General features: G+C 32.7%; 3 protein-coding genes across 4 annotated transcripts; 1 reads left to right on the top strand and 2 right to left on the bottom strand.

Annotated features, from left to right (window-relative positions):
* Nucleotides 1-545: 545 nt before the first annotated feature.
* Nucleotides 546-5,734, top strand: LOC131936512 (zinc finger C4H2 domain-containing protein-like). The gene is made up of 5 exons (XM_059293532.1): nucleotides 546-623; nucleotides 3,081-3,252; nucleotides 3,721-3,893; nucleotides 4,131-4,290; nucleotides 4,717-5,734. The coding sequence occupies exons 1-5, from the start codon at nucleotides 571-573 to the stop codon at nucleotides 4,828-4,830; spliced, it is 672 nt and encodes a 223-aa protein (XP_059149515.1). The 5' UTR covers nucleotides 546-570; the 3' UTR covers nucleotides 4,831-5,734.
* Nucleotides 5,735-6,614: 880 nt separating this feature from the next.
* LOC131936511 (protein phosphatase 1 regulatory subunit 32) lies at nucleotides 6,615-12,582 on the bottom strand. 2 transcript variants are annotated; one of them, XM_059293531.1, is made up of 12 exons: nucleotides 12,537-12,582; nucleotides 10,737-10,983; nucleotides 10,310-10,463; nucleotides 10,079-10,201; nucleotides 9,720-9,780; nucleotides 9,172-9,284; nucleotides 8,932-9,003; nucleotides 8,720-8,824; nucleotides 8,440-8,543; nucleotides 7,792-7,962; nucleotides 7,400-7,567; nucleotides 6,615-7,102 (listed from the first exon to the last, which is right to left on the bottom strand). In XM_059293531.1, the coding sequence occupies exons 2-12, from the start codon at nucleotides 10,964-10,966 to the stop codon at nucleotides 7,027-7,029; spliced, it is 1,377 nt and encodes a 458-aa protein (XP_059149514.1). In that variant the 5' UTR covers nucleotides 10,967-10,983; nucleotides 12,537-12,582; the 3' UTR covers nucleotides 6,615-7,026. The 2 variants fall into 2 exon arrangements, with proteins under 2 accessions (XP_059149514.1, XP_059149512.1); XM_059293529.1 differs by having other exon boundaries at nucleotides 12,415-12,581.
* An 8,723-nt stretch (nucleotides 12,583-21,305) lies between these two features.
* Nucleotides 21,306-27,051, bottom strand: LOC131936510 (putative acetylcholine receptor chaperone). Its single transcript, XM_059293528.1, has 3 exons — nucleotides 26,914-27,051; nucleotides 23,351-23,486; nucleotides 21,306-22,987 (listed from the first exon to the last, which is right to left on the bottom strand). The coding sequence occupies exons 1-3, from the start codon at nucleotides 27,022-27,024 to the stop codon at nucleotides 22,725-22,727; spliced, it is 510 nt and encodes a 169-aa protein (XP_059149511.1). The 5' UTR covers nucleotides 27,025-27,051; the 3' UTR covers nucleotides 21,306-22,724.
* Nucleotides 27,052-27,893: the final 842 nt, after the last annotated feature.

Raw genomic sequence — 27,893 nt, 5'->3', positions numbered from 1 at the left:
TTTACGGTAGCTACGCCACTGCCCAGCTTATCCTTTTGCTTGACGGGAGATACTACATTTAGCGAAACAGAAACTGGCATATTAGTTTGAAGTGATCACATTATGTAACAATTCGGAGAATAAAAATGCATTATCTTTTCTCGTAACAAAGGCTTTGCATCATAGCATTTTAAAAACTCATGCTATTTTATCTAAAGATACAAAGTTCCACCATTGCAATTAAGTATTACGTGTCAACTTGTTACTTGTTATGCGCCATTTAATTTTAGCCATTGAATTCCAGCCTACTCTTTCTGGATTTGCTTCCATAGCCTTTGTCAATCCAAGAACCAACTACAACTAATAATCCTTAGTAAATGACTGCAGGTTATTTCCTTTTTAATGGCGCAATTACCCTATGATAGGTAAGCTGCTAAAAGATCCGGGAGACAGAATAGGAATAAAAAAAAAACTGGTTTAAACAAATACAAGCCGCTTTTGTTAACTTTATGATAAGTTGTGGAATTTAGTTTTGTTCGTCATAACTTTTTTTTCGGCAATCAAGGGAAATAATAATTTTTTGTATTTACAATGGCCGACGAAGTAATTATTCTCAATAGACTTGAAAAGGTTAAAGAGATTAGGTAGATATAAAACTTCAGTTTATTTTAAAACTTAGTTACCAGCATAAAAATGTAAAGTAGAAAAAAAACTACACGATCAAAGTTATTAGATTATTCCTAATAGATCTAATTTCAGTTTCTTTGACATTGATTGATGAAGCCAATTTTTGATTTGGCTTGGCGACTTTATGATTTGTTGGGACACTGAACAATGAAACACTTAACTGTTAACAACAACTTAATACTTTGTCCCTTTTCTGTTGTCTTGCAGATATATTGTTTTATAATACTTATAACACGGTTTTCTTTCATCTTACTTATACTACATTACCATAACAAGCCAATAATTCCTACAAATATAGTTTTTCTCACTAAATCTAGAATTTACGCAATTATCAATTTAAACATGACCACTGAATAATAGACATCCATATTTAATCCATTAGGCACTAACTTTGGAGTTTTTAGTTCTTTTTAAACTAAATTACTTAATTTAATATTTACTGTCAATCACTGCCATGTCCAACACATCTCTCCATGACAACTCTTCTAACCCTTGAAGGTAAAGAAAACCACAAATCAGGTTAGACTTTTTAAGTGGCCATGCACAAGAGTTCCTCACTAGTGATCTCCAAATAGTGGTCACGTGGTTTTTTTTTCAAAAAAAATTTGGTTGTCATTTTTGCGGCTGGTCTTATAAAAAAACGGTTGATGATATTTGATTTATTTTTTCATAGACTGATAAAACTAATAATGCTTTACTATGGAAATCAATTTTGTAATATGGAAATCGATATTTAAAAAGTTCTAGTATTTTTGATGAAACCAACTTTCAAATTTAGCCTTCATTCTCCAACGCAAATTTTAAAATGCTTTTCTGGCATATATAGCCCAGCCACCTATAGCTTGTTGTTATAACGTGAAAGTCCCGCCATTTTGCGCGTGGTAAACATTTTAAAAACTAATTAGTAGAAGGTCTCTGGAATTTGGCCGAAAAATCGTCGGAAGTCAAGCGTCCGGTCCGGACGCCATATTGTTGTTAGCAACCGACCACGCCTCCAAGTTAGCGAGAAATACTAATAATTATCTTATGGCTGATTCTAGCCGGAAAAAGATACGCATGCGCAATTGACTCATAATGGAGAGAAACTACCGCTTTTATTTGTGGCAATGTTTTTGATGGTACAGTGCATGGGTGTGTTTACAAACAAACCTCAGAACCCTAACCCTAACGCAGCTATTAAGGTCACTGCACGTGCACGGCACTGTTCAATTGCATATCTTCTAACTAAACTAAATGTATCGTGTGGTTGAGTTCTTGCGCTTTGGGCGGAATGTCAGGGGGAGAGAATCTAGTATATCTAGTAAAGAGATTTAGTCTGTAAGTAAAGTATCAAATCTTTTTGTAAATAATTTTTTAATACTCTATTTAAATCCACTATTCAAGTTTTAATCATGTTAATCCCTGTCCCATCAAGACAACAATTAGGCCTGAACAATGAACATTTAGATGGCAACTAGAAAAACTAGGTCACTGTAGCGCTGGTTAGTAAACATGCACATCTTCTTCCTTTTAGAATCGGCCATTTTTATAGGCCTATAAGCATTATTCAGTATTCATTAAAGGCCTAGGGCCTATAATGAATAATGTCCTATCCTATATAATATATAATAATAATTAAGCCTAATAATCTAATATAATTAGTTGTTAAACATGCGCATGTGCATCTTCTTCTGGCTAGAGTCTGCCATATTTATATGCGTATAAGCATTATTCAATATTCATCAAAGGCCTAGGGCCTATAATGAATAATGGCCTATCTTAAATACGAATTACTAAGCCTAATAATCTGATATAGTTAGGCCTATAGTCTAATAATAATAAATATATTAATATTAGAGTTTAGAGAATAATTAGAGCAAGTAGGCCCCTTATGTCTAGGCATTTTGATGAAAATTTTTAAATAATTTTTTTTATAAAAAATGTATCAGTTATAGCTAACATTCTAGTAAACTCAGCCATTTTAACATATATTAACTTTTTGTGCAGTCATTATTTCTGTTCCACTCAAAATGCCCAAAATAAAGTATATAGCAACGCAACCAAAATTGCATGTTTTAATGCTAGTAAAAGTCTAGTAAACAAGAGAGAGCCTTGTTCTTTCTACTAATTTCAGTTTACTTATACATTTATTTTACTACACCAAGGTGAAAGTAAATTTTGTTTATGCATTTGTAAAATGACATCTGTTTGATGTTTAGTGATGAAATTGTAATTGTAACATAATGCTTTTAAAAGCAGAAGGTAGATTTTACAGACCAGTCGGTTGTTTGGAATGTTAAGCCAAGTTATGTATCAATATGTTTAGTTAAAAGCAATATGATTATTTAGGAACAAGGTTCTTCTCTGCTCTATTTAACTAGATATTTTAATGCGTAAGTGGTAAAACATGGCTTGTTACAATGTTTAATCTTTAGGCAAAAGACACTGTCTTTAGAAAAATTGCGGTCTAGATTGCGCCAAGAAATAGAGGCAACTGAAACCGAAGAGAAATGTTTGGAAGAGTACAAAAGGGAGATGGAACTTTTGCTCCAAGAGAAAATGGCTCACGTTGAGGAGCTGAGACTTATTCATGCTGACATCAACCTGGTAATTAATTCCTGTACAAATCTGATGTCGCCTATTTAATGATACTACAGACTTCTATCATTTTGAATAATTTATTTTATAAGTTGTTAAATAATATATTTCTATCCAATTTCTAACCCAGTTTATCAATAGCGTCTCAATTTGAATGTTGAAAATTCTTATTTTTTTTTGTATATTCTTTGTTATACCCTTCAACAATATTAATATGGCATCACTGTTATCTCAAATGTTCAAAAAACTAACAAGAATTTTTTTCTTCAAAATTTAAAAAAATATTTAATGCGATTAATTTAGATCATGACGTATCTTGCATATATATATGTGATCTGACACAAGCATTAATTCACAATATGTAGTAGTCCTTATTTAAATATTTTGGGGCACGTTTCATAGCTAATGAACAAATGTTTTATTTTTATTGATCACTCCTTTACTCCAAGTTCACATTATTTTCTACATTTATTAAAGATGGAAACAACAATCAAGCAGGCAGAGGAGGAAAGAACTAAATCGTACGAGACTGCAAAAAGGTTATATGAGGAGTGTCGCCCATTGAAAGAGGAAATAAATGTCCTGCGTATGAGAGCTGGCCTTGATATACAATCTGATGTTGTGGAAGAAAGTGAAAAACTTAAACCAGAGTAAACATTTTTTTTTTGTAGAGTGATTTCATCATTAGCATTTAGTATATAGTACTGAAAATGGTTATTAATGTAAAGTTTAAGAATTTATTCATCAACAATTGCTGCGTAGTAAAACTTGTCTTGTACAACAATGTATAAGTGTGCATGCTGTAATTTATTTTACAAATGCTGATGCAAGTATGTTCAAACTGGATGTTCTGGTGAGAACTTTCCACTTGAAATCTTTGCCATTAGGTATTTTGAGAAGCCGCAAACCTCCGAGTGGAACACAGAGCCGTCAGAGCCACCCATTCCTCAGACGTTGGCGGTCGCTGCAGCTGCTGCACACCAGATCCAAGTTCCACGCAACAAGAATGACAGGCAAGCATTCAGACAGCAGCCTCCTCCCATGAAGGTAAGTTTTCTTACAGTCTTGTGCTGCTGGTTTAGAACTTGTATCACATCTAAGACAGGCAACCATTCTCACAGTCTTGTAGTATTTCTGTATACACCTTGTGTGACTATGCAATCATTGATGACATATCTGTTTACTTGCTCTTCTCATTATGTACATCCTGGATAGTATACAATCTTCACTATTTCTGAAGTCTGTCCTTTCTTCCCAGACTTGTATTAGTGTTTGTATTTGTATTTGTTTTCTAATTATCATGTTTTCTTGCCTTTTTCTTTTTATTCTACTTGAATATTATACAACTGTAATTGTAATGTAATTTTATAAAACAGTAATAATGTTTTGGTTTCATGTTTTTCCTACCCACCAGAGACCAATATTTAAATTTGACGAATTGAAAATTGTGTGATTTTGTTTTCTTATCTTTAGGCCTGTCTGTCATGTCACCAGCAAATTCACAGAAACGCCCCGATATGTCCTCTTTGTAAAGCTAAAAGTCGATCACGAAATCCTAAACGGCCGAAGCGTAAAGCTGATGAGTAAATTTAAAAAATCATTCCATTTTTTTACAGTTTAGGTTGAGAGAGTTTTATCAATTAACCCAGCTCTGTAAATGTGTAAAAATATTATGTGTGAATATCCAATTCCATTTATTTCAAAAACATTACCATTCATTTCTTAGAACTAAATATTTATAAGTTTAATTTACAGGTTGCAAACTTATGAATATTATAATTGTCAAAAAATAATTGTCTAAGTATTGCATAGCAAAGAAGAGAATGAATCTCGATTTTCTAAATGTTTTCTATAAATGTCCAGTAGGTAGTTGTTGATCTGTTTTTAGTTCTTGAAAACATACATTTAAACACCAGTCATTGGTATAAGTAAAAAAAAAAAAACCCATAATTTTTACTTTGCATATGTTTTAAGTAGTAAAGTAAAAGTTTGTTGAGAATCTGTTTTTGTCATCATTAAAATGTTGTTATTGTAACCATTACCTATATCTCTATTGTACATTTTTTCTTTCAAGACACCACCCCCGATTGGTGCTTCAGTGTTGTACTGTATTAGCAAGCATTTTTATAAATTTGTGTGATTTTTATAATGTAAAAGCTATTTATAGGATGTGCATATCATGTAGAATAAATATCTTGATGTAAATATCAAGTGTTTGATTGCAATCAGTATTGAGTACATGACATCCATGGTAAATGACATTTAAAAGCAATGTCATCATTGTGTATGACAAGTCTGACATATCTCCACTACTATTCTGATCTGTATTATGTTGCATTGGTCATCATCATTTTACCATTAGTCTTAAATAACATTTTCTGCTACATATTGTATCATCTGTATAACTAGACTGCTGAAATTTGTGTATTAAGTTGCAATACATGTAAACAATTGTTGAATATTTTTACTAAATTGTTCAATAATTGAAGTTGTCATAAAATTAATTTTATAAAAAATTTTATTTTGTCTTTTTTAAGTTAAACAAATTATAACACCCGATTACACTCAAAACATTTGTTTTCTTTTAAAAAATGACAATTATAATTCTAATTTATTAATTTTTAAGCTTAAGCAACATTTTTAAAAATAATTTGAACAAAAATTTTAAAGAAAAATAAATTACATAAAAAATTGTTCATTAATAATAAATAACATCAAGAATAGACATAAATAAAATGAAGTAAGAACATGAAATTTTGAAAATTACATTAAAAAACAAACAAAGAATCAACAAGTGTCTTTTGATAATTTATTTGTCCCTACAAATATATCCATAACAATGTAAGTGATGTAGAAGCTATTGTAAAATGAGGAAGCCAAATCTAAAGTTGACAAATTTTTATCGATACAATATCTACAGTTAATAAATAATCAAAACTATGATGCTTGCCTGTATAAGTATCAAGCGTGTCTGCACTACATTAATACCAGAATAAATGATAAAACATTTTTCGGAAACTTAAAGTTTATCTTCTCAAGTTTTACTAAATATTTTGGAATAAAAGTTTTAACATTTGTAAATGTTTTGACAAAGTTATGATTTATATGCACCTTTTTTCTATTTATCTATTGGTGCATAGATAGAATATTTTAACTGTATCTATACCATGTGTTTTTTACGCTACATCCCTTTATTTTGATACCCCATATATTACAAAATCTGTAATTGGCTATTAACAAAATCTAATGATTAGATTTCATATAGGGTAAATCTGATAATTTACATTTAAAACTCTAGTTTTGAGGAACAGATTCGAGTTAAACCAAATATATATATACATATACAAAAACTAATACGAAAATAAAAATATGATTTTTGAAGGAATTTTATTACAAAATGCCTTATTGTAAAAATAAGTTATCACAGAAATGAATACTGTAGATATGGGCTTTGAAAAATAATACTTTTACATAACTATTTTATACAACAGACTCACAGCAGGGCTATAGCAGAGAGTTTAACATTCACAATTACGTAATGGTTCTTATTTTACTTCTCTTTGAGCTTTTATTTTCATAAATAATATTTGAGAATATTACTCTGTATCTTGATAAAAAAATTGAAGGGGCTTTAGCTTTAAACATATATATAATTTTAGAAAAACATAATCATTTAAGGTTTATTGGTTTTTTGGAATCTCTGCATATAATTCCTGCAATTTAAAAGATAAAATATACATTCATAATTTTGGAAGATATTTTTCCATATAATTTAAAACTTGACTATGCTAACAGCTGTGTATGTATCTTGGAATCATGTGTATGATCATCATAAAAAGGGTTTTTAGCTCTGATGCTCCTGTGGACAAAGGTAAAAAAATGATTTACCAATTAGCTAACCACACAGATTGATCTAAAAGATAATAACTCTTTAATACTTTATTTCATCAATATTTTTAATAACTCTGGTTAATTTAAGCCACCACTACACTAAACAAAGATATTTATTTGTATTACATGTTTAATGTTAACTTGTGTTAAAAGTACAAGAGAATGAAATCAGCCAATTGTTTTCAAAAATTGAAGCCATCTTGACCAGAGTTAAATATTTCCTATAAAAAGTGACATGGTGTTAAAAAAATCAATTGTGATCTACCTTCCAACGTAGGGTTCAATTCGTTGCAGTATATGTGAGCTGGGCAACTCATTTCCGTAAGTGTCTATAGTATTTGATTTGGTGAAGCCATTAGGTGTTGGCCTCATCACCCCACCACTCAAGTGACCAGCTCTGTCCACACCAACAGGTGTTGGATCTGGACCAAACCTGCAGGTTCACAAGACAAAGAAATGTAAAATGTGTTCTAATTCTAAAGTTAGTCAGTGTAAAGAGGCTTTCATTTCATCTAGAAATTGCTAACTTATCAGTCTTTGGGAAAAAAGTGTTCTAAAAACATCTGTTTTAATTTATCTTCAAAGAAACTAAGTAATGTAATTATGTTAAGATTCTTGATATTTAATTTTGAATATATTTAAAACAACCCAGCTAACCTTGTCATATAATGGGTCAAAAAGCGCATCTTGTTGTCAGCTGTTTGGACAAATGGAACATGGTTCTCTGTGAAGCCAGTGTCCTCCTTGAAACCAACTTTAGTTCGGTTAACTCTGTCAGCCTCTGTTGGTGTTGGCCTGGCCTGACCTTTAAACTGCTCGGCAGCAAGGCTGAAATACACCAAATGGTTCAAATGCTGAAAAAATGTAGCTTATCCTATCAATAATAACATGATGAGTACTTCATAATTATTTAGTATTACAACATGTATTACTTAAACTTTTTTTATTGGATTATGGGAGGTGATTTCCTTTAATATATTAAAATATTACTTGTCAATATGTTATGAGCCATGCATGGCTTGTTGACTCTACATTGTCATTTAGCTTTTCTTTCTGGATATACTTAGGCAGCAGTTGTTATATTTCTGAGTTTTCTCTCCCCATCTTATGAGCCTCATCAGCTAGATGATTAAACTCGGGGCAGTTGGGTTAACAAACATTGGCTCTACCACCTAACCACACAGTCCACTTATTACCTCAACAGTGTTCAATTATTAGGGCTAGGTCACAAAACTTGACAAAATATCTTACTAACTTTGTAAGCTAGTACTAAAAAAATAACAACTGAAAAGGCTTGCTACCTACCTAGTTCTGTTGTTTGGAACTTGCATGTTGATAAATTCAGCTGGATCATTCTTGCGGGTTCTGTCTGCCTTCAGACCAGGCATTTCACTTAGCCTATCATAGGCCTTAAAAATGTATTATAAAAAGTACAGGTTTTTATTTTTATCTTGTAATCTTTACATAAACAACAAAACCATTGTAATTATTCTTTGTATTTAAATTTAAGATATATTAAATTGTTACGTCCTGACTTCTCATTTTCAAATAATTTTCAGTTCTTGACCATATGGGCAGTACTTACATCTGGAGCTTTGAGGTTAACATATTTAGGTTTAACTTCTTCCCTGGTGAACCCAGTGCCTCTTTCTGACCCATGAGTTACACCCCCTGGTAATGGGTCATCACCCTAAAAACATTGGTTACACATACTTAATCATTATAAACAATGAAATATGTTTTTAATGAATTAAAATATCAAGTGCCTAAGTGTAAAATGTAAAATGTTAACCATACCCGTGACCAAGTGGAAGGTATAAAACTGGTTTTTGTGACAGAAACTCCTGTTGGCCTGTGGGTATACCAGCCCTAAAAGAAAGAAAACAAAAACTAAGAGCCGAAGTTAGAAAAAAGTGGATCATTCAATAACAAAACAATTAAAATAAGATGATTTTACATGACTGGCTATAAGATGGTTTTTGTCACATTTTGTAAAGAAGAGTATCTTATGGCTCCATAAAGCATTAAATAACTTACAGGGCGTTCATTGGTGTATGCAATAGGTCTCTCATAGGTCACTGGCTCATCTGTGATGTTATGCACAAATCCTGACACTTCTTGTGGGCCAATCTCCCTTGTACTAACATCAACTTAAATTTGTATTTGTATATCTTTATAGCACACAGCAAAAATTGAAATTTAGAGTTAAACTATCAGTAGAAGGGAAATTATTATTAACAAGTTAAAGCACTTAGATTATGAATGTTCAAGTTGACTTGGTCTAGCTACACAAACTCAACAAAGTTGTACATTTTTTGATGAATTGTGTTATATGTGGGCTCATAAGAATGAATGTGCTAATAGTTTTATCACTATTGTTGTGAGAGGGTTATAAAACCTAAACACACGTGAAATAAATGGTTTTACATTAAATTAACTAATTTTTCCTGTTCACTGATGTATATTGACACACATATGGATTGAAAGTTTCCAATTTGCTATTTTGCAAGTGTTTAGACTCAAAATTGTACAGTTAAATTTCTTGATTAACATATTAGAATTATCTTCTTGTTTCATTTACTTACCACTAGGATATGGCAACCCCTTGTATTTTTCTTGTGTTTCAGTTGTCATATATTTTGGTCCCTGCAGAAAATAGTTGTGTATTAGTTTAAAAAGCAACAATCCAGTTGTACCACTGATTTCTCATTTATAATAAGGCTATTTGAAATAGTTGTATAAACATAGCTAGAGTAGGCCTACTCTACTTTATATGACAATAGTTAATATTTAACTGTTTTGAAAATACATTCATTTCTTTTTTTTATTTACATTTGTTTAACATTGTAAGTTAGCCCCTATGCTTTACAATAGTGTTGGGGATCATGATAAGACAAAAAGACTTTTAGAATGAGCAAAGATCTCCAGAGCCAGAACAACTTACATATCCATGATTCTCCATCTCTACAGGGTCTTTTGGCTGAAGTTTATGTAACAGAGGTTTAAATTTGGGTAGAATATTTGCAGGTGCGCTGGCAATTCTAGTGTCAATAAATGTTGAATTAACCTAATAAGGGTAAAAAAAATATGCAAACATTTAAAAACATGTTTTGGGGAGAGAACAAATACTTGTTCAAAAACAAAGAAAATTATTAAAAATTAATTAAAAAACTACCTCAATATCTTTTGGTATCGATAGTGCCTTTTGTCTGACAAAAGCTGAAGGACTGTAGTGGACACTGTTGGGAAATACTTCAAGTCCAGAAGGATCTCTGTAAGGCTGGTAATCAAGCTGAGTCACTGAGCGGTAATTTCCATCACATATGCGTCTTTAAAATAAAGTTCATTTAATAATAATTTTTGTAATGAAAAATATATTTGATCACCAGATAAAAGAAAACCGCCATAAATATACCTAAACAAAAATTTTTTTGTTGATTTTTTTTTTTTTTTTTAAACAGTATGTGTGGGCTATCATTCTGAATATTTTACTAAAAAAATGAATTATTAGTACTCAAGCAGTTGTCTATTATGGCAGAGAAAACTTTAAATAACAGCTGATGTTTCAGGTAGGCAGTATGTAAATGTATATTGATATTCACCTCATTGCTGGGTTGTCCACATCATCAAGTCTTCTGTTATATTGAACAACTGGGCGGAAATTACTCAGATAACCTGTGCCTCTATGCTGACCCTGACGGGGTTGGAATTTATCAAAACGAGCTCCATATGTACTAGAGTTTTGTGTGATGTAAAATTTCATAATATTTGTGTCTGCACCTTGAGACTTCTGAATATGGACATTCCGAGGTCCTAGTGGTAACTTGCTCATTGTTTATTTTTTTTAATCTAGTAAAAAGAAAAGGATGCACATCATCGTCATGCATCAAAAGATAAACTAATGATCAGGCTAAAAATACAAAAAAAGCTTGAAAAGTAAGGTAAAAAATAAACAGAAACATGCATACAAAATGTTGATTTAGTATTTACTTCAAATAATGACTATAATTAATAATGTAACATTATGTAATGTAATAGGTCTATTAATTATATTTTGGTATTTGAAAGAGCTCTTAAAATCTTACATTTCATTAAACTCATTAATGTAATTGTAATCATATGCTTTTCAGTGGCTAATAATGGCTAATATATTACTAATAACAACAAATACAATTTAAAAATAAGACATTTATCATTATATATTTAAAATATTTAGGCCTATTCACTTATTATTATATTATGATTATGGGCTAATGGTTTATTATTTAGTACAGGCCTACTGCCTACTATAGTTAACTATATAGACTGTGACTATTAGATCTAAATTTTTATTAATAATATTATTGAATTCATTAAATTTATAATAAATTTTTAATTTATAAATTAAAATTATAGATCTCTGGACTAGAGATAAAAAATAACATTTAATTTTTAATAGGTAATGATTAGGCCTAACTAATAATATTTAATTTAATAAGCCCTATTTGTATTTAATAAATTTAAATATTTTACATTTTAATGTTGAAAATGTGACTTTTGTGTTGGGCTTAGAATTTAGTTAGAGAATCTAGAACTAGTGAACTAGAACTAGAGATCTCTAGATTAGATACTATAGATAGATAATAGATAGATCTAGAGTAGTAGATAGACTAGTTAGGGTAATCTATCGTTTTGGGTACGTAAAATCGCCCGCGGCTATTTATGTACGAAAACGTTACCTCATTGTCAAGGCTTTAATAGAAGTATATTGTCATACTTGTGTGTCAAATATTATAGATAAATGAATAATAAACCTAAATCAATGGCTAAATATATCGATACAGGCCAGAAATTAACTTTAAACAGCAGTGTCTGAGAGCAAGATTTGCTATATAAACAGCAGCCATTTGTAAAATAGAGTGGCTTCCCCCTGAATCTGGCGCTAAAAGCTTATAAATATAAAACTTAGACAAGATGGCTGCTATAGTAAATGAGCATGGTTGCATCTGTTAGAAACATCGCTAGTCTTCATTTATTACGGAAAAGTTTTAATTCAATTGTTTAAAAACAGGTACATAAATGAATCAAGGAAACATTTTTGAATTTTTTAAAACATAAATCTTCCTCAAAATGTGAAATAATTATTAAAATTTAAGGAGTCACCTGTTTTTCACATTACAAATCGCGGGCGATTTTACGTACCCAAAACGATAGATTACCCTAGTTAGTTACTATTAGTAGATTAGTCTAGATCTACCAAGTATTAATAATTGAATTGATCAATTGTATTTTAACACAAACCTTCGTTTTCAAAAGTGTAGATTTATAAAAATGTGCAGTTGCTTAAAAAATAGATCTAGATCTAAATCTTCTTTGCCCCAAATAAAAAGATAAACAATCGAAATTATTTTGTAGCAGTTTACCATACGGCTTCCTATGTCGCTTAGAAACGGCAGACATATTTACACACAAAATACGTACGTCACAAAAAGTAAAAATATATAAACAAATTCTCAGGGGAAATAAAAGAAAAAAGAAAAGAATAGGGTTAAAATTTAAAATGTTAACTTTATTAGTAGCAAAGGATTACAAATGCAAAAATACTGTTTATTTGTCACTTACCCGATTCTGTTGTCAAAAAAGAAAAAAAAAGTGTGCGATGTAATGTAGGCATGTTGATGGGCATGTTGATGTATAAACACGTCTAAAAAAACCAAAAAAAAAAACAACAACAAAGCAATGATTAAAATTAAAATAATTTACAATAAATGATTGTGTCGATTAAAAAGTAATTGCCTTAACTCTGAACTGCTTAAATACTAAATAGTTAATAAATCATTAAATGTGTTGACAATCGTTTACTTCAGTGAGTGTAGTGTGGAAGGCCAGAGGCGTGTATGGGTGGGTTGAGTGATTGGGTATGAATTGTGGGGTGAAGTGTTGGTTGTGTTTTGTGGGTGTAGTGGGATGTGATGTATTTTAATATGTAATGTTGTGGTTTGGGGGGTGTTTGTGGGGTGACTTATGGAGAGTGGTCACTGCGACATTTTTCTCTAAGTGGGGGGGGGGGGGGGGGGGGCGGGGGTCATCCATAAATGGCATCACGCTTTTTTTGATGAATTTTACCTCCTCCTCCCCTCCGTCACAAAAAGCCAGACCCCCCCCCCCCCTAAAGTCACACATCATTACTGTTGAATGTTTCTTAAAGCATCGATATTTTTCCAAAATCTTGTCAGAACTCTGTCAACATATAGTTTTTTTTTTAATCAACTCCTATTAAAATTTATTAAAACTGTTTTCTTAAACGCGAAATAACGGCTAAAACTAGTTTTCTAACATTGCTTTTTTATAATGCAAAAAAGTGACGTCGCACCATCTGACCTCCCCTACCCTCCATCACACACCGTCACAAAATTACGGACCACCCCCAGTGGCGGAACTAGAAAAAATGGGCCACCCCGCAAAAATTTTTTTTGGGCCCCCCTATATATGTATATATATATATATATATATATATATATATATATATATATATATATATATATATATATATATATATATATATATATATATATATATATATATATATATATATATATATATATATACATACACTCAAACACAATACGAATATAGAATACTCCTTTCTGGCCTGATCGAGTTTTGAAAAAAAAATTCAATTAAATCTAATCACAACAGCATGTCATGTGTATGAGTGCATTGGTCTGTTTTGAAAAAAATCTCTGTTTTCATGCATTGAAAATACTTCTAATCATTAAGTCGGTCAAAAGTGTATGAAGCTTTGTATAAGTAATGGTGTCTCGTGTTATGTTTATTTTTATGTTTTTTTGTATTTATATTATTAACTTTAACTACGTTTCCTTTTTATACTATATCATTCTTTAGTACTTATTTTTTAGCGCAATTTCCATTCTGGAGAATTGCGTTTATTAACCCGTCATTTCTGGATGTATGAATGTATGAATGGATGGATGGATGGATGGATGTGTGTCCGCAGCTTTAAGTCGTATCTCCTCCTCAACGAAGCAATATCGGTGACTAGTTCCAAAAGCAATTATGTTAAGCAAGTTACGAGGATGAACATAGGCTATAAAAATTCCGGGTTTCTTTCATGGATTTCCTGGAAAAGCCAAAAAACCTCGAAAAAAGCAGTTTTTGGCCCATATCTCGGCAACCAGACCACTTAGCGATTTGAAACATGTACCAATCGATTTCTGCCATAATTTAGAACAATATTGCCGAAGAAAGTTTTCAAAAATATCCTTCCGTTCGGTCACAAATTTTTTTTTTGAATTAATTAAAATTTGGACCGAATTAGTAGGCATTTTTTCCAACCACACCACACGCGTCATCACTTCAATAGCTGCACCATCACGTTCTATGGCTTCGTCATCACGTTCAGTAGCTAGGCGCGCAATGGTTTTTAGTCATGTAACTCTATTGTAAATAAAACATGTAAAATACTGAAAAAAAAATTAATAAAAAACGTTTTAATAACTAACCAATGGTTTTACTAACCCTGCTCTTGATTTACGCTACGACAGAGCTATTTTTAGATAACATAAGGAAATTGCGCTAAAATTGTCACTAGACTTTTTAATTAACTTGTTTTAAAATAATAATTAAGATAAGTAATTGCTTTTTAATTTGATTATTAAAAAGAGTTTTTGAGCACCCCTATTTGACTATTTGAAAAAGGGAAATAATTTATGCAAGTGGTTTGAACGTTTGCCTATCTTTCACACTACAGCTGTGTTCATTTTTTTTTTAAATTTTACGCAACAGCATGTCTTAGCTACTATATAACATAACTACTGTATTAGATGTGTATTCTCTTTGTTACTTACAAAACCACTATCAAGTTGCCAGTGACGAAACTAATTTATATATATATGTATGTATATATATATATATATATATATATATATATATATATATATATATATATATATATATATATATATATATATATATATATATATATATATATAAAACACGCTATCATTCGTGTATTCATTTGAGACGTCTGCCTTGTTCTCTAGAACAGTGGTTATTAAACGTAAACAATGTAGGCACTTTATTTCTTGGATATTAGTTGTTGGAGCGCTAGTTTATCAAAACTACCACCTATTCGAGCCAGCGTTGTTGTTGGAGCGCTAGTTTGTCTACACTACCACCGATATGAGCAAGCTTAGTTGTTGAGGCGCTATCTATTCTCTTTTTGTAAGGCTAAGAGCGGGAGGGGAGGTCTGAGAAAGGAACTTAAAAGGGACAACAAAGCACCAGTGTGATTTTATCCATCAGTACCAAATTTGGGATGGTCTCAAAATGCCGTCTTAATATCTAGCGGTCTCTCGCGCAATTGATGTTTTTTCAAAAGAATTTTGCCGACAACAGCGTGTGTTTGTAGGAAAAAGAATATACAAGTGCGTGGGATGGTGTCTATAGAATAAAGATACTCCAACCACAGCTACGGTATTCTTTTTCAAAACAACCATCAGGTCAAAAATGCAAGAAAAATAATTTTAACTATAAAATTTTTTTTATGGGCGGCTGTGGGCCCCCTAAACGGCCTGCCCCCCCCACCCGCCCCCCCCCCCACCCGCATTGCGGGGTCTGGCGGCACTGTAGTTCCGCCCCTGTATAGATCTTTTGGTTATTTTTAGGGTTAAAAGCTAGATCATTGTATCCTAAAAAATTTTAACTTTAAAGTATTTAGTGTTAATAACTAATGTTCCATTAATATGTGTACTAATTATAAAACGATTAATAATATAAAGACGAGTCTTACCTTCCTTGTTGTGTGAATTAGATTCGTCAACGAAATACTTCATAAAGTAAATGAACAACTACCGACTAGTGTCTTTAACAAAATGTGCAGAAGTGGTCAGTTTACAGTTCAGTAGTTCATAAACGGTTCGTTAATCTATGCATTACATCTTATTGTAAGAGTAAGGGTGTGGTGAGGGGTAGAGGTTAGGAGGATGGGGGGGGGGGGGTAGAGAGTTGGGGAGGTTCAAGGGAAGGGGACAAGAAAGCGCCGATGAACATCTACATCAATAGCGCCGACTTTTTCCGGTCGTCTAGAAGACCAGGATAGTCGCCGCAACATTTCCCCAGCTCGATTTTCAAAGCTTTTTTGTTCTCCTAATCGACGCCACTAAAAAAGAACGGTAGGTTGCATCTTTGAAGTTGTCTATATGTCTGGCGGTCTCTCGAGCTATAGTCTGTGCATTTTTCTCAAAGACATTTGCCGACTATCGTGTTTGTTTGTAACTGTAGAAGAAAGATAACTCGACATCCACCTAATTTTTTTTATTTAAATTAAAAAAAAAGTATAATTTAGCCAGGATTTTTGGGCCCCCAATCCGCCTGGGCCCCCCCCCCCCCCCGCATTGCGGGGTCTGGCGGCACTGTAGTTCCGCCCCTGACCACCCCCTCCCCCTACGAGTGTGATGTCATTTATAAAACCGTTTTCTTAAACGCGAAATAACGGCTAAAACTCGTTATCTAACATTGCTCTTTTATAATGCAAAGTGCAGTCACACCATCTGACCTCCCCTCCCCCTCATCACACACCTTCACAAAATTACGGACCACCCCCTCCCCCTTACGAGTGTGACGTCATTTATGGACGACCCCTAGGGATTGTGGTGGCCTTTCATTCAGGTGGCACTGCCCGCCCAAAGAGATCCCCGAAAGAACCTCAGGATGAGTGATATGGTGTGGAGCGTAGGGTGAGGTTAGTTCAAGGGGGGGGGGGGGAGTTGGGAATGTAGGTTTTAATGTGTTCTGTATGTTGAATGGTGTCATGTAGGTTGCAGGGTGTGGTTTGCATTGTGCAGGGGTGACAAGAAGCTATAGGCTTTATCCTGGAATATTCCCACTTCAACCAAAGAAATGTTGTACAGATGAAACCTTACATTTGAACGAGGTGAGGGCATACTTAATTCTATGTCATGCCTGTAGAGCTTCATAAAGTTGCATCCAGTAAGGTTATTCGAAGATTATGTGCCCTCTTTTTAATTCTTGCTTGAGCTCTCAGGCATGAAACCTACCAATCCGTGACCAACAACTACAGCTTGCTGATTGAGTGATCACTAGGACTCGTCTTGATAACTTCTCTCCTGGAATGAGTAATGGTTTATCAATTAATTGTTTTCTGACTGATTCCAAAATAATGTGGTTAAAATTATATATAGTTGGAGATGAATGTTTAAGAAGTCGATGAAAATTGAATTACAAGATTTGCCACTAAACCATTGACAAACATTATTAACCAATTAAAAGCTTATAGAAGTTATCCTAATTTTCTTTTATTTTGTTCCTTATGTATTATGGAGCAAAATCACACACAAATTTGTGTTGTACCTGTGATATATCATGGTTGTGCTGCTTTTAAATTAGAAGATGGTTCAATTATCTAATATATATCTATGTATGTATTTTATTAAAATTTGATGAAAGACTGATATTATATGAACTCCTGAATGCAGGGGCGAAACTACAGTGCCGCCAGACCCCGCAATGCGGGGGGAGGGGGGGGGGGGGGGCCCGGGACGTTTAGGGGCCCGCAGCCGACCATAATCAATTTTTTTTACAGTTAAAAAAAAATAATCTTCTAGCATTTTTGACTTAATGCTTGTTTTGTAAAAAGAATACTGAAGCTTAGGTTGGATTATCTTTATTCTATAGACACCATCTCAAGTCCTCTTTCTCCTACAATCAAACACACGCTGTTGTCGGCAAAATTCTTTTGAAAACAAATCCATATAAAATAAACCGGGAGTGATCTCCCCTAAACTTTCTCGAATATTCTTATATAACTTGGAATGTAGACATGATTTTTAATTACTTAAACTTTTAAAAATAGAATAGAATCTCATAGAAAAAAACATTGCGCACCAAACAAACGCCGAAACAAAATGTGCATAATAGTGCGCAATATTATTAGTACTTTAAAAATTTACATTAGTTTTTTGAAAAATCGGAAGTAGCGTAAATTACTACTTCCGGTCAACGGAAATTACTCAAAATTTAACAGAAGGTAGAGAATTAGATCTTTTACTTACATGTGAAATTTCATTTATCTATCTGAAATAGTACTCAAGTTATAGGCTTTTGAAAAATTCAAAGTAGAAAAAGTACCACTTCCGGTTGTCGGAAATCGCTCAAAAGTTGATACGGATCTACGATTTTGATATAATACTTATATATGAAATTTCATCAACCTAGCTGTAACGGTACTCAAGTTATCGTGTTTACACACAGACACACACAGACATACGGACAAGATTGCAAAATTATGCTTTTCTGTATCAGTGAGGTGTAAAACGTCGAGATTTGTAAAAATCTCGATTTTTTTTTGCACGATTACAATACTTTCTCTATACTACGTATATACGAGAAAGTAAAAAGATACGCAAATGTTCTAACCACTTCCGTGACTTATTTCCCTTTTTTAAATAGTCAAATATGTAACCTTAAGCACCCTTTAATAGATTTGCACTTAACAATATAAAAAAGCAATTACTTCTCTTAATTATTATTTAAAAATACATATTAAAGAATGACAAAGCACAAAAAGGAAATGTATTTAAAACTAATAATATAAATACAAAAGAACATAAAAATAAACATAGGGCGAGAAACCATTACACATACACAGCTTTCATGCTTCATATGATTTCGACCGTCTGTTTCATAGGAGGCATCATAACAAAAGTAAAACAGATTTTCAAAACAGACTAATAGCAGTCACACAAATGACGTGTTGTAACTTGTTTTTACTTTTTAATAAAAACTAAGTATTTTAATTATTATTTTTTTTAAAACTCGAACAAGACCAAAATGAGTATTCTAATCTATGTTGGTATTTTCGTATATATATATATATATATATATATATATATATATATATATATATATATATATATATATATATATATATATATATATATATATATACATACATACATATATATATATATATATATATATATATATATATATATATAGGGGGCCCAAAAAATTCTTTGCGGTGTGGCCCTTTTTTTCTAGTTCCGCCACTGCCTGAATGTCTTAATTCCATAAATTAATAATCAACATAATTATATTTCTAATGACATATTTCTAAAGACACAAAATGTCAGAAGAAAATGTGATTTTTAATACCAAATTAGTCTGTTGGTTTTTATAATTTTTTTGCCATTATATAACCATTAAAAACAAACATAACAAACAAAAAATTAACTCCAGATTTATCACAAAATGACAAAGATTATAATTTAGCATCAGCTGAAATAATACAGTAAAAACAAAATCACCAATATAAAAGTAAACTTTTTTCTAACATTTAACATTTTAAGCTTTAAAAATTCTTAAAATACAAAATAATATTGATCTGGTAGATAAAGCGGTTATGAAAATAAGACAATGTTTTAATATCCAATCCTGAAATAGAAACATGAATGTTCAGCTAAATATTTCATTAGTATGGACTTGATTTTTAAAAAAGCCATTACAATACAATGAAAAAATAATGATCCAAATTATTACACATTTACAACACTGAAAGGAAATGTACTATTGGATTATTTCCACATCTTGTCTATGGAAAATTTTATGAAGAAAAAGCAGTTCAGTTTTAAGAAATTTGATCAAGTATAGGTACTTAATTTTTCTTATTTGTATTTCTTATTAACCCGTTTTACAGATAAAAAGCTACTTCTGAGAAAAATGCACATAATACAACAAATCTAAAGAAACACTGATCTAATTTGATGTTTTACGACTGACTTTCTGTACATTTAATTTAGATGTGCATTAGTTATAAATAAAATTATCAGTGCTGAAATAAATGTTAGTACATACAATACATGTACAAGTGTATATGATTATTTAAACTCACAGTATGCTACATAGATAAAGGTAAACTAGTGTCAACTTTCAAAAATGTATTGTTGTTTTAGATGTATCAAATATATTAAAAATTGCATAAAGGTGGTTGTCGAGTTGGGCACAATTTAGTTGTCAAGTCAACATCTTCACTTGCAAAGTTTCAAGCCCAGCAGCTCATTGGTGAATCAAAAATTAAAATACACTAACAATGCAAAATATGTTGTTGAGGAACATGTTTTTAATGCATGGGTTCTAGATATAGTAAACCTGAGCATATAGTTCTCAAGGAAACGTCTTCAATTACAACAGCTGAGCTGATGAATCCAAAAGTGATTATACTAATCAATACACTAAATAAAAACATGCTGGTGAGGAAAATTATGTGAAGAGTTAGACAATCTGTGCTTAATTTGTGTGTCAGCCATCATTTCAACTTTTTGGTGTAAATGTATAAATGTTAAATAAAAATATTATTTAATTTAGTTAACTTACTGAGTAAACTAATACAATGGGACTTTTTATATAGGAAATGCTGCTAATTTTCACAGTAAGATTGTTTTATATGCATACATGTAAAGATTTTCTGGTTTAGCACAACATGCTCATGTTTTAAAATTTATTTTTAGTAAAAGTGATCAATGTTTTAAAATTTATTTCTAGTAAAAGTGATCAATGTTTTAAAATTTATTTCTAGTAAAAGTGATCAAATGCTGATGGACCTTGGTTACCATCAGAGAGCTTTAGCTAGCAGATAATATTAATTCAACTTTTATAATGTATTTAAAAAAAACATTGAAAGTAATATAAATAATGGAAAATGGTTTGACAAGGAGAACCTTATTCATTAGTGCACCTTACCCTGTTGATCTATAAATATATTTATCTTGCTGTTAATACCATTAGTTTTTCTCTCTTTATTGTTAGTAAGCGAATCTACAATTTAAAAAACAGATATTTATTGAAAAGGTTAACACTTGTTGTTATACTTAATTTAGAATTCTAAGCTATTATTTTTGTTTACCAGAAGTAAGAATGAGGTTCCACATAAGAACTGATTATGGAAAGGTATGTCGACCTTATTCCTCAATTTGGATATGAACCATTTAATAATCAGAGACCAGCCCAGCCAATTAAATGTAATCAAGCCAATACAGAACAGTGAACAATTAACATGCAGTTATCAATTTCACACTGATACACCCAACATTAAAACTATTACTTTGTCAAAAAGTTTGTAACTACTTGCACAAGAAACAACTGCAAAAACATGCTACTTCTAATGCCATATTTTATTTCAAGTATCAACACTTTAAGAGGTAAGAATTTAGGAGATGAAGGCAATTTACCTACACATTACATTGTGATGTTACAAAAATAATTATATAAAGTAGATGGTAATTATTACAATGAAAAATATAAATGACTATAATGGCATTCATCACAGTCAGTGTGTTTGTATGTGAATCATTTTTGCTACATGATTTTCTTCAATTCAGAATATTCATTAAGTTATTTACAGCATTGTTACATGTTTAAAAAAAACAACCATAGACATAAGCACTCATCAAGATGCATGATGGACAGGGCAAGTTTGTACAACACAAGATGCAAGAAAATAAAATGTTGGGAAAAAATCTTCTTGGCTATATTTAATAAATCAAGATATAGAAAGCCAAAAAAAAAAAAAGGGACAATTGAATTGATGAAGCAACAGTCCCAGATAATACTGACACTTTAGCATTTGAAAACAATAAGCAGTATCAAAACTAAACTATATGAGATTCAATATGCCAAACAAATTTTTAATGCAACAAATGATGTGGACTATCATTGCTTTATCTAAAACAAGCCACAGAAATTACTGGTAAAGCTTATGTTATGAACGGAAGTCAAATAAGCAATGTAAAAATATAATTTTGAAAATAAGAAAACTAGTAGGCATTTAATCATATAAAATCTTTAGTGTCTGGTTATGAAAAAAAAACCCTCAAAAAATTAAAGTGAAACAAAAATTGGTTGGACTTTAGCGTAATCAAAAATTGTATTGTAGCTAACAAAAATGCAGCCACCTGCCATGTTAGAATAGTCACCCTTGAACACATTGGTAAAATATAACTCTAATAGGGTACATTATGTTGAAATAAATGCTAATCTAATTTCCTTAAAAAATGTAACAGCAGTAATAAAAAATATCACTACTATGCATGTACCAAAAATGACGAACAATTATTTTCCTTTCACAAAGTTTTAACACAAAGTACTTCAATGCCAGGATGAGTTTTTTTTTCTAAATGCCTGGAAAATACATTTAAAGTTACTAGTATTTAACTAAAATCATGAAAATACTTGTGATGGTAATAAAACTATTAAAACAATAATCTGCAGCCATCTCACAAACTTAACACATCATTTGATTAAGAAAAAAAAACACATTTTTTTTTGTAAACAGTTAATTCATTTTATAGGCAAAATAAATGGTTTAAAAAAGTAATAAAAACCAGTTTTTCAACAACTTTAGAATTTTTTTTTAGAGATTTATCCATTCATAACACAGAAAGAATAAGTATCTAGCTTTACAATTTTACTTTACTGATAAAAAATAGAACCCTCAACCAGTAAATGCAATTTGGTGGAAAAGATGGTCTTCTACTTTGTAATAAATAAATAAATAATAAATAAACAATCAAAGATCACTGCTCTTTTTTATCATCAGCTCGCACATCTCCTCTATCTGCAGGAGGAACAACATTTGTATCAAGTTGACTCTTCTCAAACACAGACTTGGGTTCAGCAGCCAGAGATTGCAGGAAGATGATTAAACGACAAGTCAAAAGCAATGAGAAAACAATGGCAGGGCTCATTTTCTCTAATCCTTCATCAAGGGCATAATGAGCATAAATCTCATTTAGTGTTATTAACAGTAGGAAAATGTTAGCTCCTTCTTTCAGAGGACCTGCAGCGAAAAAAAAAATAAAAATAAGTCGTCATCAATAAAAGATGGGTTTCTTAAAATAACTTTAAAACTGATAAAGAAAAAAATATTTTAAAGAAGAAATATGTTACTGCCTGCATTGTGTTGGCTAAACTAACATTAAGAAAAATTAGAAATGCAAATATAATAAGATTTACATGCCAACTTCTAATTCTAGGACGTGAGTGCAATATTTAATTTTGTATTGCATTCTACATTATATTGCAAACCAACATTATTTAAAAATCAACCCTCATTACTGGTGTTAAAACAAGGCATCAAGCTGATAAAAATGATCCTTGATTACGCATTTGAAAAAGTAAAAATAAGCATTAATAATGTTACCTGGTAAAAAAGCAAGAAACGCCCCACAAATGATTTCTGCAGAGCCAACTGTTTTCCTGTAATTGTGTGGATTTGGCTTCCAACCAGTTTGTTTTACAAGAGGAAAAACTTTTGAATTCCGGATATAGATTTTTCTCTGAAATATAAGGTGTGAAGCATGTTCTTAATACAGCTGGGGTGAGCTCACCTAAACTTTCAAATATTCTTATATAACAGTAAGGGTTAGAATGGCACAAAGAAGATTTGGTAATTGATTTTGATTGTTTTGTTAAGGTTCTAGCTAGGATGAATGAAAGCACTGATAGTTTAGTAAATCTAAATAAAAGTTTGTGCTTCACTAAATTTCCAATTAAATTAGCCACCATTTAATGCTTATATCAAAGTACTTGTCTGATTTCTTTTTAAAGGGATGAAAAAAAAAGGCTGCTACTATATGGACCCAGCAATAAGTTTGGTTTTAGTTAGTTTTAGTTGCACATAATCATAATGGATGAAAATGGTGAGACGGGTCTTAAAACTGCCAGTGATATGAGGATTTTTGTCTCGCAATTTATCGCCCCAATACTTACGATGTATGGGGGTAAAATGCGAGGATCTCTGTGAAAATTATACAGCATTCAATGAACAGGCATGACCTATATTGAAGTTTTTATATGCACTTGTGCTGATAAGAAAATGTGAGCGGGCAACAATGTTAAGAATTCTTAGTATTTAAAAAAAATTTAGTCTAAAATATTATTCTCTTTATGAACTCACAATGAACCGTCGACTGAGACTGGATTTTTTTCCCAGCTGACAAGAAAATGTGAGCATGCGATCATAGGTGCAACGATGTAAAAGATTTTTTAATATTGAACTCAATGGAATAGTTTAACTTGGGGTATAAATTAATATTAATTAAAAATTTTGTTGGACAGGCTTCTGACGACTCTTATTAAATAATAGAATGGACCCAAGCGAGAATAGTCTCAAAGGTATTGAGAGTCCCATTGAATATTTTGCCAATGCCAGTTCTGGAAAAGGTATTCAGTGGACACTCACGGGGAAACTAGAAGATCTGGAGTTTGCAGATGATCTTGCCTTACTCTCGCACAAGCTACAGGACATGCAAGAAAAAGTTGATGCATTAGGAGCCATCTCGCAGCGCGTAGGTCTGAAGATCAACAAAGAAAAGACGGAAATGATGAGAATTAACAATAAACAGGAGGCTCCAGTGTCAATAGACGGAAGACAGGTAAATGATGTGCAAGAGTTTGTCTACCTTGGCAGCAAGATCAGCAAAACGGGAGGCACAGAGGAGGACATACGCGCTAGAGTTAATAGAGCCCGCTGCGCTTTCACAGTCCTGCGACCCATATGGAAAAGTTCGTCCATCTCCATTACCACAAAAATTAGGATATTTAACTCTAATGTCAAGGCAGTTCTGCTGTATGGAGCAGAGACATGGAGAGTCTCCAAGGCAAGCACAGCAAAGATACAGACCTTCATGAATAGATGCCTTAGACAGATACTGAAACTGAGATGGCAGGACAAAGTGCCGAACTTGGAACTATGGAGGAAAGCTAGGCAGGAGCCTATAGGTGTGCAAATAAGAAGGAGGAAGTGGCGCTGGGTGGGTCACACACTGCGAAAGGCTCACACAAATGTTACACGCCAAGCGCTTGAGTGGAACCCCCAGGGAAAGCGGAAGAGAGGGCGCCCAAGACAGACCTGGAGGCGGAGTCTTCTTAAAGAACTGAAGCCAATAGGGATGTCTTGGGAGATGTCAAAATTAATAGCCGAGGATAGGAAGAAATGGAAGGAAATGGTGGAGGCCCTATGCTCCATAAGGAGCAAAGAGGACTCAGACTAAGACGACATTGAATATTTTAAAAATTAATATGGTTATAAAATCCAGGCTGGTTTATTTCAGACTTATAAAGAGTGGTTGCATTTGGCGTTTTCACATTTTTGGTAGCCTTATTTAAAGCAATTTTTTTAAAAAAAGGGCAAAAGCAATTAGTTTCCATGTGCAAATGGGGACATAGACAGTGATATTCTGTAGGCTAGCATAAATTTTAGGACGGTATTTCGAGTAGTCCCTTTGAAACTCAGACAGAATTTCCCCCCCTGCCTAGCCTCAACCAACTGGCGGGCTTGTTGCATTGAGTTAAATATATTAACTCAAAACAATAATATTTAGATTTTCCGTTAGCAACCTCCAAGTTAGCGAGTAATACTAATATATGAGTAATAATTAATACGAAGTGACTACGCGTCTCGCAAAGCGTGGCCCCTAAAGAATATACTACGCGTCTCGCAGGTTTGATTCGCCATCTTGCAATTGAAAAAACTTATTTTTGACTTCTCTATCACATCCGCTGTGGTTAAGTCAACAGTGTGCCAGCTGTAGTCTGAAATTTATGGACCCGGAGTTCAGAGTTCGAACCCGGGGTTACCTTTTTTTTTTTTACATTTTTTTTTTCATATTGAAAATATGACGTAGACTATGATTGTTTTTTTTTTTTTAATAAATTTTCCAAACATCGTCACTGTCGTGATCACGGCCCACGGTCGGCGAGGTCACTGAGTTCAGCAGGCCTAAAGCATACGTCATAGGCGTTCACTCGAGATCGTCTGTCTTCACTTCTCTCTTCCTCCCACCCCCCCCCCCCCACCCCCCTCCCCCCTCAAGCAAATTTAATTTTTTTTTTTTTTAAGTTCACGTAGGATAAATAATATAGACTTAGATCTACTATCACTATAAAGGACAGTGTGATTTAGCTAGGTTGCTGCTAGATCTAGGACTATCATCTGACCCATCTGACCTCACAAACTTTCCTGTACTGTTTTTTTTTACAAGTACTAGATCTAGACTCTTATGTGTTGAAATAATATAGAGATCTAAATAAGCTTAAACTCGATCTAGATCTATTTCAACATTAAATTGTAACCAAGAAAAAAAAATCGGGCAGTCCTGATATCTGTTTTTTTTTTAGATCGCGTGCCACCTAGGGTAAAGTTTAAGCGTAACGCGGAGCGAACTGCGTAAAGGCGGCCTTACGCGTCACGCGGAGCGAACTGCGCAAAGGCGGCCTTACGCGTCACGCGGAGCGAATCGCGCAAATGCGGCCTAATTAATATAGGCTATACAATCTCTTTTCAGTCAGTTAGGCCACATACCATGCACGCACAGTGTTATGCCTTAACCAAAACAAACTCGATCTATTCTATAGCAGTAGGCTTAAAAAAATTTAAACTCAAAAAATTATTTTCAAGTTCTAGGCCTGTACTGTAGAGTGTAGTTTTGCAAATTTTATTTCATGGATTCTAAAAATATTTAGATCTAGATCTAATTTCTGAATTATTTTTATTTTTGTTTAGGCTTAAGTTTTTATCATTTTTACATCCGCTATGAAGTCAAAATAATATTAATTTAAAAAAAAAACGAATTTTATCCTGCCAACATGACGGCAGGACTCTTCAACTCGGTGGCCTCCATATAAAAAACAGTACGAAAAATTACTGTTAAGTAAATCTAGTTTTCAATAGATCTAGATTATTAAAAGATAAAGAAGCCTTACCATTTCTTTATAGATCTCCCCGTTTACAGATGGAGTCAGTTTGATAGTACCCACAAAAATAAAAAACAAACCCAGAGTCAGACCTAAGACTTTCAATACAACGGACGCCATGGTTGTAGCCTATACCAAATAGTCAACCTCTTCAATACCGAAGTTTATTTATGTAGGTTTGCATTCATTCGACAATAGTACAAAAACTATATTAAAGATAAGGAACAAATAATATTTAGGTGTAAATAGCCTTTTCCCTTTCACTATCTTTTTGTAGTTCACTGTGTCCATTTATTTGTTTGTTGGATTGTGGCAAATCATGTAACTTCTAATGCAGATACCTTCTTCTTCTATGACAATGGAAGAGAACCTAATTTTTAACTAAATTAGACAATTAGACATAATCTGTTGGACCCATCATCTGTTTGACCCATCATCGATTGGAACCATCATCGAGTGGACCCATCATCAAGTGGACCCATAATCTGTTTGACCCATCATCGAGTGGACCCATCATCGAGTGGACCCATCATCTGTTTGACCGATCATCAAGTGGACTCATCATCGAGTGGACCCATCATCTGTTTGACCCATCATCGAGTGGACCCATCATCGAGTGTACACATCATCGAGTGGACCCATCATCTGTTTGACCCATCATCGAGTGGAACCATCATCGAGTGGACCCATCATCGAGTGGACACATCATCGAGTGGACCCATCATCGAGTGTACCGATCATCGAGTGGACCATCATCAAGTGGACCCATAATTTGAGTGGACTTCTAATGCAGATACCTTCTTCTTCTATGACAATTGAAGAGAACCTAATTTTTAACTAAATTAGACAATTAGACATAATCTGTTGGACCCATCATCTGTTTGACTCATCATCGATTGGAACCATCATCGAGTGTACCGATCATCAAGTGGACCCATCATCTGTTTGACCCATTATCGAGTGGACCCATCATCGAGTGGACCCATCAT

This window comes from Physella acuta, unplaced genomic scaffold (assembly GCF_028476545.2).
Source record: "Physella acuta isolate Inbredline_101_S28 unplaced genomic scaffold, ASM2847654v3 ptg000179l, whole genome shotgun sequence".
NCBI classification, from domain to species: Eukaryota; Metazoa; Mollusca; class Gastropoda; family Physidae; genus Physella; species Physella acuta.
Note: the sequence above shows the minus strand (reverse complement) of the source record. Positions and strands in the feature narration are given on the sequence as shown.

Excerpts from the sequence above, each read along its gene's own strand:
- LOC131936510 (XM_059293528.1), bottom strand. The coding sequence starts at position 27,024 with ATGGCGTCCGTTGTATTGAAAGTCTTAGGTCTGACTCTGGGTTTGTTT. Across the intron at positions 23,487-26,913 it reads GGGAGATCTATAAAGAAATG|AGAAAAATCTATATCCGGAA; the intron begins GTAAGGCTTCTT and ends CTTATATTTCAG. Across the intron at positions 22,988-23,350 it reads GTTTCTTGCTTTTTTACCAG|GTCCTCTGAAAGAAGGAGCT; the intron begins GTAACATTATTA and ends TTTTCGCTGCAG.
- LOC131936512 (XM_059293532.1), top strand. The coding sequence starts at position 571 with ATGGCCGACGAAGTAATTATTCTCAATAGACTTGAAAAGGTTAAAGAG. Across the intron at positions 3,894-4,130 it reads AGTGAAAAACTTAAACCAGA|GTATTTTGAGAAGCCGCAAA; the intron begins GTAAACATTTTT and ends CTTTGCCATTAG. Across the intron at positions 4,291-4,716 it reads AGCAGCCTCCTCCCATGAAG|GCCTGTCTGTCATGTCACCA; the intron begins GTAAGTTTTCTT and ends TCTTATCTTTAG.
- LOC131936511 (XM_059293531.1), bottom strand. The coding sequence starts at position 10,966 with ATGAGCAAGTTACCACTAGGACCTCGGAATGTCCATATTCAGAAGTCT. Across the intron at positions 10,464-10,736 it reads GTGGACAACCCAGCAATGAG|ACGCATATGTGATGGAAATT; the intron begins GTGAATATCAAT and ends TTTATTTTAAAG. Across the intron at positions 7,568-7,791 it reads TTGACCCATTATATGACAAG|GTTTGGTCCAGATCCAACAC; the intron begins GTTAGCTGGGTT and ends GTGAACCTGCAG.